Source organism: Hemibagrus wyckioides, linkage group LG18 (genome assembly GCF_019097595.1).
Source record: "Hemibagrus wyckioides isolate EC202008001 linkage group LG18, SWU_Hwy_1.0, whole genome shotgun sequence".
NCBI classification, from domain to species: domain Eukaryota; kingdom Metazoa; phylum Chordata; class Actinopteri; order Siluriformes; family Bagridae; genus Hemibagrus; species Hemibagrus wyckioides.
This window is the reverse complement of record NC_080727.1, coordinates 23,864,083-23,883,031: the sequence shown is the minus strand read 5'-3', so window position 1 is coordinate 23,883,031 and position 18,949 is coordinate 23,864,083. Positions and strand designations below refer to the sequence as shown.

General features: G+C 42.4%; 1 protein-coding gene across 11 annotated transcripts in view; it reads left to right on the top strand.

Annotated features, from left to right (window-relative positions):
- The window catches only part of cadm1a (cell adhesion molecule 1a), a 312,964-nt gene that overhangs the window by 256,957 nt on the left and 37,058 nt on the right, over positions 1–18,949 (top strand). For all 11 annotated transcript variants that reach the window (XM_058414921.1, XM_058414928.1, XM_058414927.1 and 8 more), the window contains 3 exons: positions 4,373–4,531; positions 12,760–12,856; positions 14,729–14,901. In XM_058414921.1, the coding sequence (XP_058270904.1) occupies positions 4,373–4,531; positions 12,760–12,856; positions 14,729–14,901 (429 nt within the window). The remainder of the gene's footprint in view (positions 1–4,372; positions 4,532–12,759; positions 12,857–14,728; positions 14,902–18,949) is intronic.

The window sequence follows — 18,949 nt, the reverse complement described above, 5'->3', positions numbered from 1 at the left end:
ACAATACACACTCACCACTTCAACACATCACACACTCACCACTTCAACACAACACACACTCACCACTTCAACACATCACACACTCACCACTTCAACACAACACACACTCACCACTTCAACACAACACACACTCACCACTTCAACACAATACACACTCGGCACTTCAACACAATACACACTCACCACTTCAACACATCACACACTCACCACTTCAACACAACACACACTCACCACTTCAACACATCACACACTCACCACTTCAACACAATACACACTCACCACTTCAACACAACACACACTCACCACTACATCACACACTCGCCACTTCAACCCATCACACACTCGCCACTACAACACACACTCACCACTTCAACACAACACACACTCACCACTTCAACACAATACACACTCACCACTTCAACACATCACACACTCACCACTTCAACACAACACACACTCACCACTTCAACACAATACACACTCGCCACTTCAACACATCACACACCCACCACTTCAACACAATACACACTCACCACTTCAACACATCACACACTCACCACTTCAACACAATACACACTCGCCACTTCAACACAACACACACTCACCACTTCAACACAACACACACTCACCACTACAACACACACTCACCACTTCAACACAACACACACTCACCACTTCAACACAATACACACTCGCCACTTCAACACATCACACACTCACCACTTCAACACAACACACACTCACCACTACAACACACACTCGCCACTTCAACACATCACACACTCACCACTTCAACACAACACACACTCACCACTACAACACACACTCACCACTTCAACACAACACACACTCACCACTTCAACACAATACACACTCGCCACTTCAACACATCACACACTCACCACTTCAACACAACACACACTCACCACTACAACACACACTCGCCACTACAACACACACTCACCACTTCAACACAACACACACTCACCACTACAACACACACTCACCACTTCAACACATCACACACTCACCACTTCAACACAATACACACTCACCACTTCAACACATCACACACTCACCACTTCAACACAACACACACTCACCACTTCAACACATCACACACTCACCACTTCAACACAACACACACTCACCACTTCAACACAACACACACTCACCACTTCAACACAACACACACTCACCACTTCAACACAATACACACTCGGCACTTCAACACAATACACACTCACCACTTCAACACATCACACACTCACCACTTCAACACAACACACACTCACCACTTCAACACATCACACACTCACCACTTCAACACAATACACACTCACCACTTCAACACAACACACACTCACCACTACATCACACACTCGCCACTTCAACCCATCACACACTCGCCACTACAACACACACTCACCACTTCAACACAACACACACTCACCACTTCAACACAATACACACTCACCACTTCAACACATCACACACTCACCACTTCAACACAACACACACTCACCACTTCAACACATCACACACTCACCACTTCAACACAATACACACTCACCACTTCAACACAATACACACTCGCCACTTCAACACAATACACACTCACCACTTCAACACAATACACACTCACCACTTCAACACAATACACACTCACCACTTCAACACAATACACACTCACCACTTCAACACAATACACACTCACCACTTCAACACAACACACACTCACCACTACAACACACACTCACCACTTCAACACAATACACACTCACCACTTCAACACATCACACACTCACCACTTCAACACATCACACACTCACCACTTCAACACAACACACACTCACCACTACAACACACACTCACCACTACAACACACACTCGCCACTTCAACACATCACACACTCACCACGTCAACACAACACACACTCACCACTACAACACACACTCACCACTACAACACACACTCACCACTTCAACACAACACACACTCACCACTTCAACACAACACACACTCACCACTTCAACACATCACACACTCACCACTTCAACACAATACACACTCACCACTACAACACACACTCACCACTACAACACACACTCACCACTACAACACAATACACACTCACCACTTCAACACACACTCACCACTTCAGCACATCACACACTCACCGCTTCAACACAATACACACTCACCACTTCAACACATCACACACTCACCACTTCAACACAACACACACTCACCACTTCAACACATCACACACTCACCACTTCAACACAACACACACTCACCACTTCAACACAACACACACTCACCACTTCAACACAACACACACTCACCACTTCAACACAATACACACTCGGCACTTCAACACAATACACACTCACCACTTCAACACATCACACACTCACCACTTCAACACAACACACACTCACCACTTCAACACATCACACACTCACCACTTCAACACAATACACACTCACCACTTCAACACAACACACACTCACCACTACATCACACACTCGCCACTTCAACCCATCACACACTCGCCACTACAACACACACTCACCACTTCAACACAACACACACTCACCACTTCAACACAATACACACTCACCACTTCAACACATCACACACTCACCACTTCAACACAACACACACTCACCACTTCAACACATCACACACTCACCACTTCAACACAATACACACTCACCACTTCAACACAACACACACTCACCACTACATCACACACTCGCCACTACAACACACACTCACCACTTCAACACAACACACACTCACCACTTCAACACAATACACACTCACCACTTCAACACATCACACACTCACCACTTCAACACAACACACACTCACCACTACAACACACACTCACCACATCAACACAACACACACTCACCACTACAACACACACTCACCACTTCAACACAATACACACTCACCACTTCAACACAACACACACTCACCACTACAACACACACTCACCACTTCAACACAACACACACTCACCACTACAACACACACTCACCACTTCAACACATCACACACTCACCACTTCAACACAATACACACTCACCACTTCAACACATCACACACTCACCACTTCAACACATCACACACTCACCACTTCAACACAACACACACTCACCACTTCAACACAACACACACTCACCACTTCAACACAACACACACTCACCACTTCAACACATCACACACTCACCACTTCAACACAATACACACTCACCACTTCAACACAACACACACTCACCACTACATCACACACTCGCCACTTCAACCCATCACACACTCGCCACTACAACACACACTCACCACTTCAACACAACACACACTCACCACTTCAACACAATACACACTCACCACTTCAACACATCACACACTCACCACTTCAACACATCACACACTCACCACTTCAACACAACACACACTCACCACTTCAACACATCACACACTCACCACTTCAACACATCACACACTCACCACTTCAACACAACACACACTCACCACTTCAACACATCACACACTCACCACTTCAACACAACTTACATTACTACTTCAACTTCTTTCTTTCTTTCTTTCTTTCTTTCTTTCCTTCTTTCTTTCTTTCTTTCTTTCTTTCTTTCTTTCTTTCTTTCTTTCTTTCTTTCTTCTAATCACTAGTTTGATTTTGCCCTTTACCTTCTTTCTTTTTTTTCCTTTAGCAATTTCAATACATCACCAATTATAATGATTTATCATGGCAGCTCTCTCACTCCAGTTCAGGGTTCGTGGTGAAAAAAGTGATAACACAGCACAATTTCTGTTTGCGTTTTGTTCTTCTTTTCTCTTTTGCCCACCTGCCTTTCATCTCTCGGTGTGGTTGTAGGTTGTAGAGTGGCTCTGAGCCCTTAATGTGCTCCTGGTCTTGTGCTGCTGTAGTCAGAATCCTGCAGAGCCACAACACTTGCAATTCACAACATACACACAGAAAGCGTGTGGGTTTTCTGCAGCTCTCACAGCCCCTCATGGCGCATAGCTGGGGTTTGTTCAACCCTTGCTTCAGCCCACACCCCCTACGCTAGCTTATTAACTCTACACAATGGTGATTTGCTGAGTTGTGTTATGTATCCTTGAGAGGCACATTTAGTCTCCTTGTGCATTGTTTATGCTGTTGTTAACGTGGCTGAATAAATTCAGGGAGGCATAGCAACTAGCACTGCAAGACTGCTGCTGGTTTTCCAGTTAAACAGAGGATATGCTGAAACGAGAGGAACGAGAGAGGATGAAAGAGGTTACATTGAGGTTAAATGCACCACTGTTCTTCTGTTTTTTTCTCTCTTACTCTTATAGGAAACTCCAAAGTGGAGCCCACGTATGACAGGATGTTCACTGTAACCAGCTGGGTAAGGCTCACTGTTACGAAGGAGGACGACGGCATTCCTGTCGTCTGCATCGTCGACCACCCAGCAGTCAAGGACTTTCAAGCTCAGAAATACCTGGAGGTGCAGTGTAAGTAATGCGTGGTGCTTTCAGTGAAGGTTTCTCTGATTTAAATTGTGAAAACAGGAGTATATTAACCATCTATAAAAATAGCTTCGTTGGTTCAATCTTGACTTTTCATTCAAAATCTCATTTATAAGTTTCCACTCACCCCAAATGCAGTCGATTGGCAATATCTGATGTCCTGCTTTCCAGATTTTTGCTCTTCAACTTCTACATTTGGCCAAAAGTATATGGACACATGACCACCACACCCTTCAATCGTTGTGACCTCTATGAAGACAGAGCTCACAATGATTGAAGTGCAAGATCTAGTGTGACCAGCACAGAGCCCTGACCTCAACCGCACTGAACACCGTTAGGTAAACTGGCCTCCTCACCCTACATCAGTGTCTGATCTCACTAAAGCTCTTATGGCTGAATGATCAGACATCCACAGCAAAAGAGAGGATAAGTCTGAGATGAGACACTGAAGAAAAAAGCACATATGAGTATTATGATCAAGTGTCCACAAACTTTTGGCTGTGTAGTGATTGAAGTATCATGTCTGTATTTGTTAAATCTACTCTGTACACAGTGGTGCCAATATCTGCAGTGTTCCCATCTTTGTTTCTTTGCTACTGTGACACTGGAGACACTTAAATACTTTTTCAGGGGAAGAGGCATGCGTTCACTTCTGTTAGCGATTAATTACACTTTTTGCTAACTCTACAATATATTGGCAAAGGTTTTGGAACGTCTGCCTTTACATGCTTATGAATGTAATATGGAGTTGTCCCGCCCTTTACTGATGTAACAGCTTAAACTCTTCTGGGAAGGCTTTCCACAAGGTTCCCAGAAAGAGCATGAAATTGTCCAAAATGTCTTGATAAGCTGAAGCATTAAGAGTTCCGTTCACTGGAACTAAGTGGTCAAGCCCAACCCCTGAAAAACAATGATTTGGAGGGGTGTCCCAAAACCTTTGGCAGTATCTCGGTGAACTTTGTGTTGTGAAACCTCAATACACAAGGTTTCACAACAGGCGGGGGGGGGGGATGTAGTGTAGTCCAATGACATACTCTGCTTGGGGGTTTTATGTTAAAATTCAGTTTATCTCACCGTCTGCTAGGATTTTCCTGTTAGCAATTTCAGCACTTCTAGGTATTTACTAGTTCATGTGAAACCGTAAATATCTGCATAATTCCCTGCTTTCCATTGTGGGAAGGCTGGAATGATTCCAAATTTTACTAAAACAGTGATTCTGGTGGATTCCATAACACCACAGTGTACAGCTTAGCCCTTCTTTAGATTACAGAAGTTAATAACCTCCATAAACCACATTTCCATTTTTATTTAGCTACATTAGCCTTTGTAGCTTCAGTTCAAAGCTGAAGACACTATCATGAGATTACTTGTCTGATTGATTACACTTGAGGTTAGTGGTGTATAATTGTGTTAATTTGAGTTTCTCTGGATCTCTGGAGGATTCCTACCAAAGAAAACGCCTTGTCAGGGTATTTCACTCATTTTAATAATGGTGTTGTCTGCATTTTTCTCTGTGTATACACGTTAGATCAGACCCAGCGCTGAGCGAGTGCCAAAACATTAAACAGGCCTCCGTTCTTCAGTAATGAAGCTCTGACTCTGTCTCACGCTGCTGGTTTCTCCTCGCCTCTGGTGGCCCTGTTCTTCTGCGCTAGTGATGGGAGGTCCACTGGTGGAAATGTGTCCATCAAAAAATAGACACATTTTCTTATTTTCCATAAAACTGCAGCACAGGTAGATGCTTTGTGCATTTGGTGCACCAGTATGTTTGGTTCACGATTGAGAGTCTTCATGTATTCTTTATTATCAGAGTAGCTCCGAGAGCATCATGGAGCACGGTGATTGGCAGCAACATGGCGCAGAAGCATTCATCTACGCTTTGACTGTGTTTTTTATGTTTTCAATATAGCCTCTAAGCTATACTCTAAAGAAGAAATAGGCTTCCTCTTGGGGGTTCTTCCGTTCCTAAAGAGGTTCTGCTTTCTCTATATTAAGCGGAAGAACTCACTATACAGTCTATACTACACAGTCTAAAAATATTGCTGTTCTTAAGGGTTTCTCGGTTTCTAGCAATGTTTAAAGGTTTAATATACCCTCTATACTGTATTCCCTAAAGAATAGGGTTCCTCTTAAGGGTTCTTCAGTTCCTAAATAGGTTTCACTTTCTCTATTTGAAGGGGTTCGTTATGCCTTCTATACTAAACAGTCTAAAAATATTATTATTATTAGGTGTTCCTCAGATGCTCTGCTTACTCCTTCTATGCCATTTTTCTTTCTTAGTAAAAAGGAAAAGTTTCCTCTTGGGGGCACTTCAGTTCCTAAATGGAATCTTTTTAAGTTATCTGTTTAAGGGTTCACTCTTCCGTCTATACTGTATTCCCTAAGAAATAGGTTCCTCTTAAGGGTTCTTCAGTTCCTAAAGAGCTTCCTCATTGTCTGTCTCCAAGGAAAACACTGGGTTGTATGGGTAAGACATAGAACATTTTAGGGTTTCTCAAGAGAGGGTGGAAGATAGATTTTTATTATATTGTATTTTCAAAAATGCCATTACTGTCCAAAAGTTTGAGAAATGCAGAATCTTTTGCCCATTATTACCCAAACCCTGTTCTTTGCTGTTGCTGATTTTTTCTCCAGAGGTTTATTTGTTTTCATCGCATGCCAGGCCAGGACCAGCACTTCCTACTACACCTTCCATAGAGCATTGACTGAAAATCAGTGCTCGTGCCTGACCTTTCTGTGGCACAGACAAGTCCTGATCATCATCCAGGCAACTGCCCTTAGGCCCAACTCGGCTTAAAGCAGGAAAAATGAACCCCATTCCCTCCATGGGGTTTAAACACTACGCTTTCTCTATGCTCTGAAATCTGGTTCCTGCAGCAGTGAAATAATCTCCAAGAAAAAAATCTATGAGAGTGGGCAGCATCAGTGGAGAGTTTATTTACAGAATAGTAAAATGCATTGCTGTGGATATTAAATAAGCCCAGAAATATTGATGGCGGTGCCTTGCAACAATTTCACTCTGTTGCTCGTCAGCACCTTTGTACCCCTCCGGCTTGAGGGAAATGAAGTTTGGCAACTTGAGGGAAATGCCAATGGTGCTGAAAGAGAGCGCCGGCGCAAATGGTTGTGTTATTAAAATGAGGCTGACCTTTTCGTTCGGTGCCCTCCAGTCATGGTGTGCGAGCCGATCCAAAAGCTAGCGGCAGAGCTCTTAGCCGGTCTCTGCACCTGAACGCCCAGGAGAGGAAGCTCCTCAGAGGAATTGATACAGGGGCGCCTTCAAAGCTGGAAGCGTTCACTCGGTGCCTTTCATGCAAAGAGCTTAAAGATAAGAGGGAGAGGAATGGAGAGCATCTCCGCTGCACTGCTGGAGACAAACAGGTGGAGCTTCCTCTTTAACCACAGTTTCAGAGCAGACCGCTCTCCTCTCCTCTCTTCTCTCCTCCACAGCACTGACTGTCCATCACCAGGAGGGCAGCTTCATGTAATTTGGACAGATGGACAGTGAGCAACAGATCACTTTTTTTTTTCATCACGAAGGTCATAATGGAAAAAGTGTTTGGGTGCCCAGAAGAACTGACCGGTGTGATGATGCAAAAGTGCTTTGAGTTAAGTGGGGGAACAAAACATAACAGGCATGCTGTTACAGTTTATATATGTTTCCAATAACAGCAAATCCTGAAGTGTTTTATTTCATTTCTCCCACAGCAGTCTGCCATTTCATTTTAAAGTTAGTCATGATTCATGCTTTTTTATCAATTTCTAGTTACATTTAATATTGTATTATATATTGTTCATATAATTTATAAGTTACATCTGTTATAAGCAAGCATCATTCCTTCACCAGCTTCATGCAACTTGTCACATGACCAAACATCCTCATCTATACTGAAGAGTCTCCCATGTTACACAGCTTACTGACTGTTATGAAGCGCTGACATTAGACACTCCTCCCATAATTGTAAAATAAGCATCTCTCTGCAGAAAACTTTACCGTTAAACTTAACATAACATTTTTTTTTTTTTTTTACAATTTTTCTTTGTTTAATTATCGCACAGGAAAGTGGAGAAGATACACCAAGTCCCTGTGAATAAGTTACTATAAAAATAATAAGTTGCTAGAAATTATGCTGAAGCTCATGTTTATAAATTGCACAAAAGCTCCTGGTTACACAAAAGCACTTGACTGTATAGTGTAGAGATATAGAAGGGAAATGATTTATAAGAGTTATAAAGGTTATATAAAGGTTTCTTCCTTGTGTTGTCTCAGGGAGTTTTCTCCTTTCCAGTGTCGCCACTGGCTTGCTCATTAGGGATAAATATAAATAAAAAATTTTTAAACTTTAGAATTTTTTCTGATTTTTGTTAGATTTCTTTAAAGCTGCTTTATGACAAGTGCTATACAATTAAAATTGAACTAAACTATAAAAATGATAACCCACTAAAACACATGCTTATGGTTTAGTATAAACTTTGATCTGAATTAGCTGGGGCGAATGTCAGATCTGCATTTATAGAAAATAAATCGAAATTCTGTTTGGAAATTGAACAGCTCTGTGGATTAAGACTTCTTATATTATACATGGGGCAGTGTGAAGTAACCATGTAACCTAATTGGCAACAACACTAGCCACAATGCTGTTAGATGTAATGAGACATGGAGTCTTTCCAACCAGAGTTTGTTGACTTTGGCAGATAGCTAACTCTCAAAGTCATACACTACTGATCTGTTATAACATACACCATTTGATCAGTTAAGACCTCCAGATTTCCCAAGCTTGTGTCAACAAAAGCTGGAGCTAAATATTTCTATTTGGGTGTTGCTCAACGATAACGCTCGGTGCCTTCCATGCTAATTCACAATGCACGCTGTGAAATCTGGCCAGTTTACATTATTAACCTGCTGTTCCAAATACCAGCATTCTTTCCAAGGAACGCAAATGAAATGCCCCATAATTGTATCAATGTCATTACAGTTTTCACATTGTAATCTACCACTGTGCTGCTGTGCATACAGCTGGGCACACAATGCACCATAGCACAGGCATGCCACTTCAAGCTCCATTAATGAGAGAATATTAGATTTGGAGCCCTTGGAGGAACTGCAGGACTGGAAGCAAGCCAGCCTATGGAATGCAGTACAGATCAGCCATTACAATGAGCCATTGCAGGAACCTGGCTACCTGCGAGGACTTCAGGTGTGTTCAAGGTTAGATTACGCTGCCCAGTCTGAATCAGCTTTATGACTGTATCCATTAACTTCACTGTTTCAGTGAACATAATGGAGGTACTAATGATGCCAAGAGTGGTGGGGAGCCCCTTAATCGAAATCCGCCATTATCAAACCTCTTATATTTATGACAGTTATTTATTATATAGTTATTATGTAGTTATTAACAATAATGACTATAATAACAAAGAAAAGGTTTGAGTTGGTTTAATATTAAACTAACTCAAGAACAGGTAACCAATAAATAATGGCGACATGGACCTACCATACAGTGTCAATGGAAAGTTCCAGACTAAAAAAAGCTCTGTAAGAGTCCAATAGGGCAAATCTGGCTGAAAAGAATGGCATATGTTCTCTCCTCTGTCAATCACAAAGACACTAGCCAATCATTGGGCTAATGTAAATGGGAAGCAGACAGCTCTTTCCTCAGTGTAAAAACCTGTATCCTCTGATAGAGGAGAGCTGGCTGCTCAAAATTGGGGAATCCGAGTTATCAAATCAAATAATTCTAAATATTTTTTTACAAATAAAAATACATTTATTTTCATAACATATATGTATTGAGAGGAATTTATTTTTCAGTTAAAAAGGTGTCTGGCTGCAAAATAGACCGAATTTTTAAGACCCTCTGCCCTGTTATACAGTACAATGATTGATGCTTATGACTGAAACTTTTTTTCAAGCTAACTCTAAACTGAAATGCAGCATTATTAGGTACTCCTACCTTCCTACTCCTACACTGCCGTCCTTTTTTTACCCTTTTTTTCAGATCTACCCATCACATCGGTTCACTTGGTAAGGTGCGCAAGGTCATGTTCAAGTTCAAGATTATTTATCGTATGCTTTAAAAGCCCTCTGCGTTTGGCTTTGTCAGTGGCCTCTGGCATTCTGTCCAGGCGGTGGAGAGTATATCCCTGCAGTTGCACAGCCGAATCATGGATTTTGGGGCTTAGGCAGGTTTCGGTGCAGCACAGCACATTGAGGTATCTGACCTCTTATTGTGAGTATGTGTGATAAAGCAGCTCGTCCATCCTATTCTCCAACCACTGAATGTTAGACAGCAGAATTCTAGGGAGTGAAGAACGGTCTTAATCTTAATCTTACCGGCACTCTGCTGGTGTCAGGAATATGAGGGGTTTTTTTTTTAAAGGGGCTCAATGTTGAGAATGGTGGATATTATGATAATGAGGCTTTGAAGATCATACACAGTGATAGCAAGAATATTTTGGATGCAAAGCAACACACAAAACATGATTACAAACATCATCATTATCATGGAGCGAACAGGTAAATGACATATCTAACATCAGAAGGTCACAGTCAGGTGAATCAATTACTAATAGTCAAGAACACCTAAAATAAAGTATGTATGGGTTTTTGGGGGGGAAGAAATGTTTAAAAAAATTTAAGTATTGAATCAGGGGTGGAAAGAAATCCTCTAAAACCTCAATGTACCTGAGCTGCTGTGAGTGGCCCTGCCAATCCTGCGTTAATAAAGATTTCTCCTGCAAATATCACAACCAAGCTCAGATACCTCCTATGTCTTCGTACCTGAAAGAAGTTGTCAGAGCATTAATGTTGCCTGTACTTCTGCGAAGTAATTGAAGAATTGTAATTCTACAATTGTACATCCTTTAAGAACTTTAAGAAAAATAACATGAAGTGGTTGAAAAAGGCAGGAAAACCAGGTCCAGTTTATAAACACTGTGACATTTCTGACAAAGTACACATTATAAAGCAAACAACAGTGGAATGTAGACTGAAGAGTGTGCATGGCTACTATGGAGGAATCTAAAAATATAACTTTTATTTGTTGTTATATGTTGTACTTCTCGGTCACTCCTTTATTCCAGATATCATTCTTCTGAAAGAGTAAACTACACTGTCCAGTCTTTTATACTGATATGCAGGAACAGACATGCATATTATTACTGTTGGTATTTTTTTTTTTTTACAAATATAATTATTATTATGTTAGACCCCAGTTCACAGCTGGGTGGCTTTTACTTTGTCCCCGGCTAACTACTGTTCGCTAGGTCTTTTGCTGCTTAATGAAAGGCCTGGAACACTTTCTTCTTTCCCTCTTTCCCTTATGTTCTCTCCCCATGCTCTCATTAGCGCTTTGAGTAAACACAGAGCTTGCTTTTTATTTCCTTTTACCACCCCAGGTCCCCCCCATGTAAGCACTACCTGCTAAAATGGACCGGTAGGGGGGCTTATAGCTGCAGCATACTTGCCAAAGTCTAATAATGCCTTTATTAGCATCAGGCGTAAGCTGGCTAATTTGAGTTGTGTCTTGTCAACTTTGGCAGAAGGATATTTGTGCCTTCCACGCTGGTAGATGGATTAAGCAGCCTGAAACATTCTTTGACGGCTGAACGAAATGTTATTCAGAGCTCACACAGTGAATGACCATTCTGCATGACTGTCCCCTGGCCGTATTCATGGCCTCATATCCATAATGCCATTGTGCGAGAATGTATCAGTGCATGTCAAACGTCATTGTGAATGTCAGTGCTCCTGTAGACTGGTACAGAAGCAGCAGGAAACCTAATCCCGGCAGAATTGGAGAGAGAGAGAGAAAAAAAGCAAGCCAGGCGAAGGAAGGATGTGCGTTTCATGCTGAATGCAGTGACCATGACAGAAGCCTGGCTGATGCAAGGCCTGCAGTGGCCACAGACTCTTAATGGATCAGGAAGAGGACAGTAGTGATGGAGCGTAAAGGTCAACATTGTGTGTGTAGTGGGGTTACGGTGTGTTATTGCGACCTAGGTGGCCATACTGTCAGCAGCCTGAATCACATTCTTCTATTATTGTTGTGGTATCCAACCAAAATAGCTCTTGAAATCAGGCGTTAAGCTGCAAATAAAACCCAGCATGGTCATTTACAGATGGAAATGGAAATGAAATAGGTTTTTTGGTTTAACATATGGTTGGTTGAAGATCTGTGGGTTTTTTTTTTCCCTTTCTTTCTTCTGAGCAGATAAACCAGAGGTGAAGATTGTCGTGGGGTTTCCTCAAGGACTAACCAGAGAAGGAGAAAACCTGGAGCTGACGTGCAAAACCAAAGGCAAACCAGAGTGAGCGTTCTTCTTCAGTCATATATATATACACATTTGTGCGTCTTTGGGGAACTTTTCTGTTCTCCTAATAAGCTAAAAAAACTGAAAAACTGCACTGAGTGTCTACTTTCATATGAGCCATTAAGCATCACTGTGGAGTGTGACATGACAAACATGACTGAACATGGACACAACCAAACAGGCACAAATTAAATTTTTTTGGTTAGTGTTAATAAGCCAGAGGAATTGTTGCAGTTTGTTTTATATGTGCAGACTCTGGAGACTCCTTCCATACACATTAAATAAACATTTGCTTACTGAAATCTTCATTATATCAATTATTTACTTTGTTCATTAATAGCTTTAGATTATGTAGATACTCCAGTGAGCTGTCGCTATAGAAACGATTACATATTAGAACATATATATAGTGTCAGAGAGCTGTTGTTAGGGAAAATCGGCCCATCAGATTGGAGAATTTAGCGGCGATGAGCTATAATGCTGAAAATTGTTTGGAGGACTAGCGTTAAAAGGCAGCATCTCCAGGATCAGTGGCAGGGTGGAATTAATACATCCTTTCCAGACGTATCGTATCGCAGCGCGAATGCGAAAGCAGAAACGCAGGCCGAAGCGGGCTGCACATGTTGCCGTCTGGTAATTGTATGGTAATCAGTTCTCAGGAGCCCAAGCTCTGAGCCTGAGTGTGATTTGCATGTGCATACTGAAGAGCCGAGCGCTCGAGCCAAATGATGTCATCAATCACACACTGTGTTTCTTTGCTTTTGCGCCATCAGACCTCGCACCATCAAACATTACCTCACGTATAGCAGCATCTATAGCGTCTAATTGAAAAAAAAAAAAACAGTGGATGACAAGACAATGGGGCAAATGTGTGCAAAGACAATGAGAGGTAATTCGTATGCATCTCCCCACCACTACCACCGCCAACACCACCACCTCTTTCCCTCCAAACTCGCATTGTGCAGGAAGCTCCAGCTCCTTCCCGCATTCATTTAATAAGCATGAGAATGCAATCAATACAGCAGGGCCGAAAATTAGAAGTCATTTTCATTAAAGGCAAGAGAAGGGGCTGCAGTCATTACTGTCATATAATGTTGGGCTTGGTGCTCTGGGACCATTTGTATTCTGCCTCTAACCCCAGGTTCCCTTCAGCCCCTCTACTGTGCCTCTCTCTCTCTCTCTCTCTCTCTCTCTCTCTTCCTTTCAATAAAATAAAGAACTTTTTCTAGGTCATTTCTCTTCTTCTCCTCTCACAAGATCTGTGCCTGCATCTCTATTCCACACATGTATGTACTGTATATCTATATTTAACTTCAGATTCAGAATCTTTTTCCACGTCATCAGAAATTTCCTTTATCTTATTGTTATTTGACACAAATTACAGCTTCAATTTATGAAAAAAAGTCGCTATAACCAGAATAGAAAAACACGTACCCGTTCGTTTTCTTTCTTTATTTGCAAAATTTCAAGTGAAACTATCACAAAAACTTTCCAAGAAGACCCCCCCACCACCAGCCCCACCCCCACCACACTTCCAACCTCTCTAGGGAAATAACTAGGCTAAAGCACCACCACTGAGCCTTAAGAGAGCTAAAAAGAAGTTTAGAGGCTTTTAGCGGCTTTAGCTCAGTCGGCCCATCATTGTGAAAATGGGCAAAGGCTGTTTCATGCTCTGTTTACAGTAGCTGTTAGGACAAAGGAACAAGACTCTTAGCGGCACTTAATGGCAATAGACAAGAGAAAAATATCAACCTTTGCTCTTTTTTGGCCATGTAAGATGCTTACAGCAATCCAGCTGGCTTAAGTAGAGCATATTTTCTGTCCATTTTGTCTGAAAGCCAGTTCGGCTTGTACTCCATCTCTGTGCAGGCCTCAGCAGGTGAACTGGGTGAAGGTGGACGACGACGTTCCCTCGCATGCCGTCATCACCGGCTCGGATCTCTTTATCGAGAACCTTAACAAGTCCTACAATGGTACTTACCGATGCGTGGCCTCGAACGCAGTGGGAGAATCCTATGACGATTACATCCTCTACGTGTACGGTGAGTTCACGAAGCTTTGAGCGATCTTCAACCTTCCTTTCACTCTCTCTCTCTCTCTCTCTCTCTCACTCTCGCTGAATACGAGATCAATAAGTTTGATCTCAATAACGTTTCCTTTTCCTTAGGATATCACACTCGGATCTGAACACTCTCCTATCTGAAAACACTTCTGATAGCGTTTACAGCACTAAGCCTGTGGAGAAATGACTCACGTCTGGTCTTAGATTGCAATAATCGACCTCTATTTAAAAGGATTTGTGTTGTGCAGAGGGTCTTTAAGTGGTGAGCTATAGTAGCATTTACAATGCACAGCTGTGTGAGTAAAAAAAAAACTCATCAGAAACCATCTGCACCTCCTCGTTATTGACTGTGTTCATTCAGTTTAGCAGTATTTTTATAATAAAACATTATGACGAATCATTGAAGAAAGAGATGGAATAGATAAGCACGTACGACAGCTATAAGTGTTTTTTGTTTTCAGCTGCACAATTACAAACAAGGACCTAATCAGTGGAACTTGTGGTTTTTAGTTCTTTTTCTACAAACTCAGTATATGACAATGGAAATGTCTGACTGCATCGTTTCAGTGTGTGACACTGAACAGTTCAAGATGGAGGATTTCCTCAGATGAACATTGTTAATTTGTTCGGAAATTTCTTCAGTGAAATTACTGGCCAAAAAAAGAGACTTATCGAGCATTAAAATAAGGACCACATCAGTACCACAGGAATTTATCAATAATTTAATTTTTTCTTTTAGCCACTGATGATTGACACGTTTTAACCATTTGTTATGTTTAATGTTCACAAGAAGTTTCCATGTTCCATCATTTACATTATAATAAAAAAATTAATAAATTTGAAAATAAAAAATAAAAACATCTCATTATATTCCCAAGAAGCCAGAAGACTTTTACAAAATTGGAGACTCCTTCTGTAAATGTTAAGGAATCATAATAAAATTTCTTTTTTGTTAAATAACAATTTTTTAAATACATTTATTAGTCTGAGGGGTGAACTCTCAGTGCCGGTCCCGAGCACGGATATAACGAGAGGGTTGCATTAAAGAAGGGCATCTGGCGTAAAACCTGAACAGGGAGAGGCTGAAGGAGGACAACAACAATAAATTTATTTAAGATTTAAGATTAGATTAGTCCCTGCACTCAAATAAAAACATATTAGAATAAGGACGTTGATATAAACCTGTGATTCTCCTTGTTGTCCAAAGTTGCTGTTACAGAAAATTAATAAAACACCTTCTGACCATTTTGTGAATTCAGCATGGCTGCGTTATGAAACAGAACAGTGTGAGTTTGTGATGGCACAAATACAGCAGGTTTTATTTAGATCATTTGTTGGCATGTCATGCTTAACCAGTCTCAATAGGCCAGTGCTCCAAGCCCCATCTTCAGGACCTGTTCGATTTTATTGGTGCAACCTTTGGTACTGGACAGTTGTTCCATGAACCAGATTGCTGGTACCACCACATGGTTTGCAGTATAATGGTCATGTTTTAGTTGCTAAATGCCATGCTTCCTGAGCAGCTAACTCAGATTTCCAACTTCAGTAAGTGTGTTCCAAAAATCCTTTCCCTGGAACGCTGTGTGAACCTGCCAGGCTTTTCGCACTTCTCCCCCACGATACGCTTGGCAGTCATTGCAGGTGGAGAATTCACAAGCACCCAGCCTGTAGAAGAGGACAGGGGGAGTTACACACACCATGCGCACCTCTCACCCAGACCGAGGTGAGATCAACAGCCTTATTAAAAGCAGCGTGGGCCTACGGAGCCCCGTCTGGCCGCTTGATAGCTTTGATGTCTGCTGCCACTTTTTAAATGTCTACTGTAATTCAGCAGCATATCTTGTCCTGGTATTAGAATTGCAAATGGAGTGCGGAGCCTGGAAGCAGGGACCGGGCTGTCAGCGCTTAATCTTGCGTCATGTTGCTCTGACAACCCCGCACAGCCTCCCACCTGAACACAGTGTGTTAACAGAGCGCTCTGACACCCTCCAGTATTTTACAAGCACCACACATGCGCTCATAAAGACAGGCACCAATGACATCTGCGCGCTTCATAGTCTTATAATTATTCTCCATCGTTTTTTAACGTGATGACATCTGCTTATTACAAACAGTGGTCCTGTCACTTTCTGAGCTTCTCCGGCGTGGTTCGGGGAAAAAAAAGAGTCACCTCGAGTGTCTGAAATAGTCCGAAATTCTGTTCGAGGATGGTGCGCTTAGAGGCTTTTGTAATCCGAGGCGAGAGAAAGAGTGTGACAAAATGGCTGTTTAGCAAGTTGTCAAGCTCATGGCACATTTTCACACATCCAGCGTATGCATTAAATAGCATACCAGAACGGTAATTGTTGAAGCATCGATGCATGATCTTATGGAAACCGTCTCAATAGTGTTTTAATACAGTTTTCAAGGATTTCGCTTGGAAACGAAAATGCGTTAAGTATTCCATTAGAACCGTGCACGTCAGCTGGAAATAAGAGCGCAGGAAATGCGTCTTCTGTCACACTCTCTGTCTCTCTTTCTCTCTGCCGCTGCAGTGAACAACACCGAGAATAACTTCACACGTTTAAAGTCGGAAGGTCTCCGGTCCTTCGTACTAATTTATGAATGACTTCTCGTGGAAAGACACGAATCGGCCGAGCCGAGGCATCGTCTCCGTGCAGGATTCGAGGCCTTTTCTTTACACATAGCCAGAACAGATGTATTGCAGCAGCCTTGTCCCTTTACTGCAGCTATTGGAAGCTAAGTGATGAAGAACGCTCAGAGGGGGTCTGGCACTAAAGAGGTTATAGGCGTAAAAACGACATTCCCTGAGACACATTTCCAGAGCTCCAGTGCTAGAAGAGCCTTGCAGGGGAATGAGAGGCAGCATACAGGGCTGTAACCAGTTTACGGCACACTGTTAACCTAATAGAGACTAGCTTTCGCCTCCACAGCCCCAGCCCCTTTTTATTGCACCCTCCTCCTCCGCTTGTCACCCTCGCTCTCGTTCCCTCTCCGTAACACTTCCGATAGCGCTTAGAGTGCTTTCCTCTGTCATCGTGCTGCCGCCTGCGAGAAATCGATCACTGCACACGCAGGAGACGCAGCCTAACTCCAGAGAGAATGGGTTTTGCAGTGTTGTTGTGGATTACAGCTTATAATACAGTCCTGGCTCGGGCTCTTTCCAGAGAAGAGCTCCATATGTCTCCGTAAATGCCAGGGCGCATAAAAAGATATTCGTCACAGCGCAAGCCGCATTTCCCCAGCCACAAAGCCAGAGCTGATCGTCTCTCTCGCGACGGAGACAAAAAGCCGTGATTGATAACGCGCCTCATTTCGCGACAAGCTACAGACTACTTGAGAGAGCTAATTGTCCCACGTACTCAACATCTAATTCGAAGCAGATGAGAACACTTCTCCCAGAAGTACACGTAACTCCCAGGCAGCAGCAGCAGCCGGGCTCAGTCGAGCAATCTTCAAAATATGCTCTGTAAAAAAAAGAAAAAAACACAAGATCTGCAGTCCTGCCATTGCGGGCCAAATCCCATCACTGTGTCATTATAATGAAGCTGTAAATTCCCCTCGCTCAACACTCTCCTTCCATTCTTACAGCCCCGCTCACTTTCATTACATTTGAGCCGCCGATATTTCCCTCGCAATTTGTTGCAGTCGTGACACTCGCATTTAAAAGTCAGATTTCGACGATACATCTTGGCTGCTGTCAAACATGGCTTCGGTAGTTTGCCTCTCAAGAAATCACCCAGCTGGAAATGCAAATGCGCGAGTATCAGACTCTGTAATGTAAAAACGCTCCCGGAAGTGTCAGAAATGGCAAGGCATGGCAAATTACACGCGTGTCAATGGAGCCGAACCTTAGTAACAAAGAACCTGTGGATTGGTAGCTGCTAACCAAGGCTGCTTGACATTATCAGGAGTTCAAGTGATTTCCTGTGCGCCTGAATTGGATTCATTATGATGGCTGACACGTGTAAGCGTGCCTTTCTTTTCTGCGTGCAATCGAGGATTCCTTTCAACTGGCGTCGAAACGT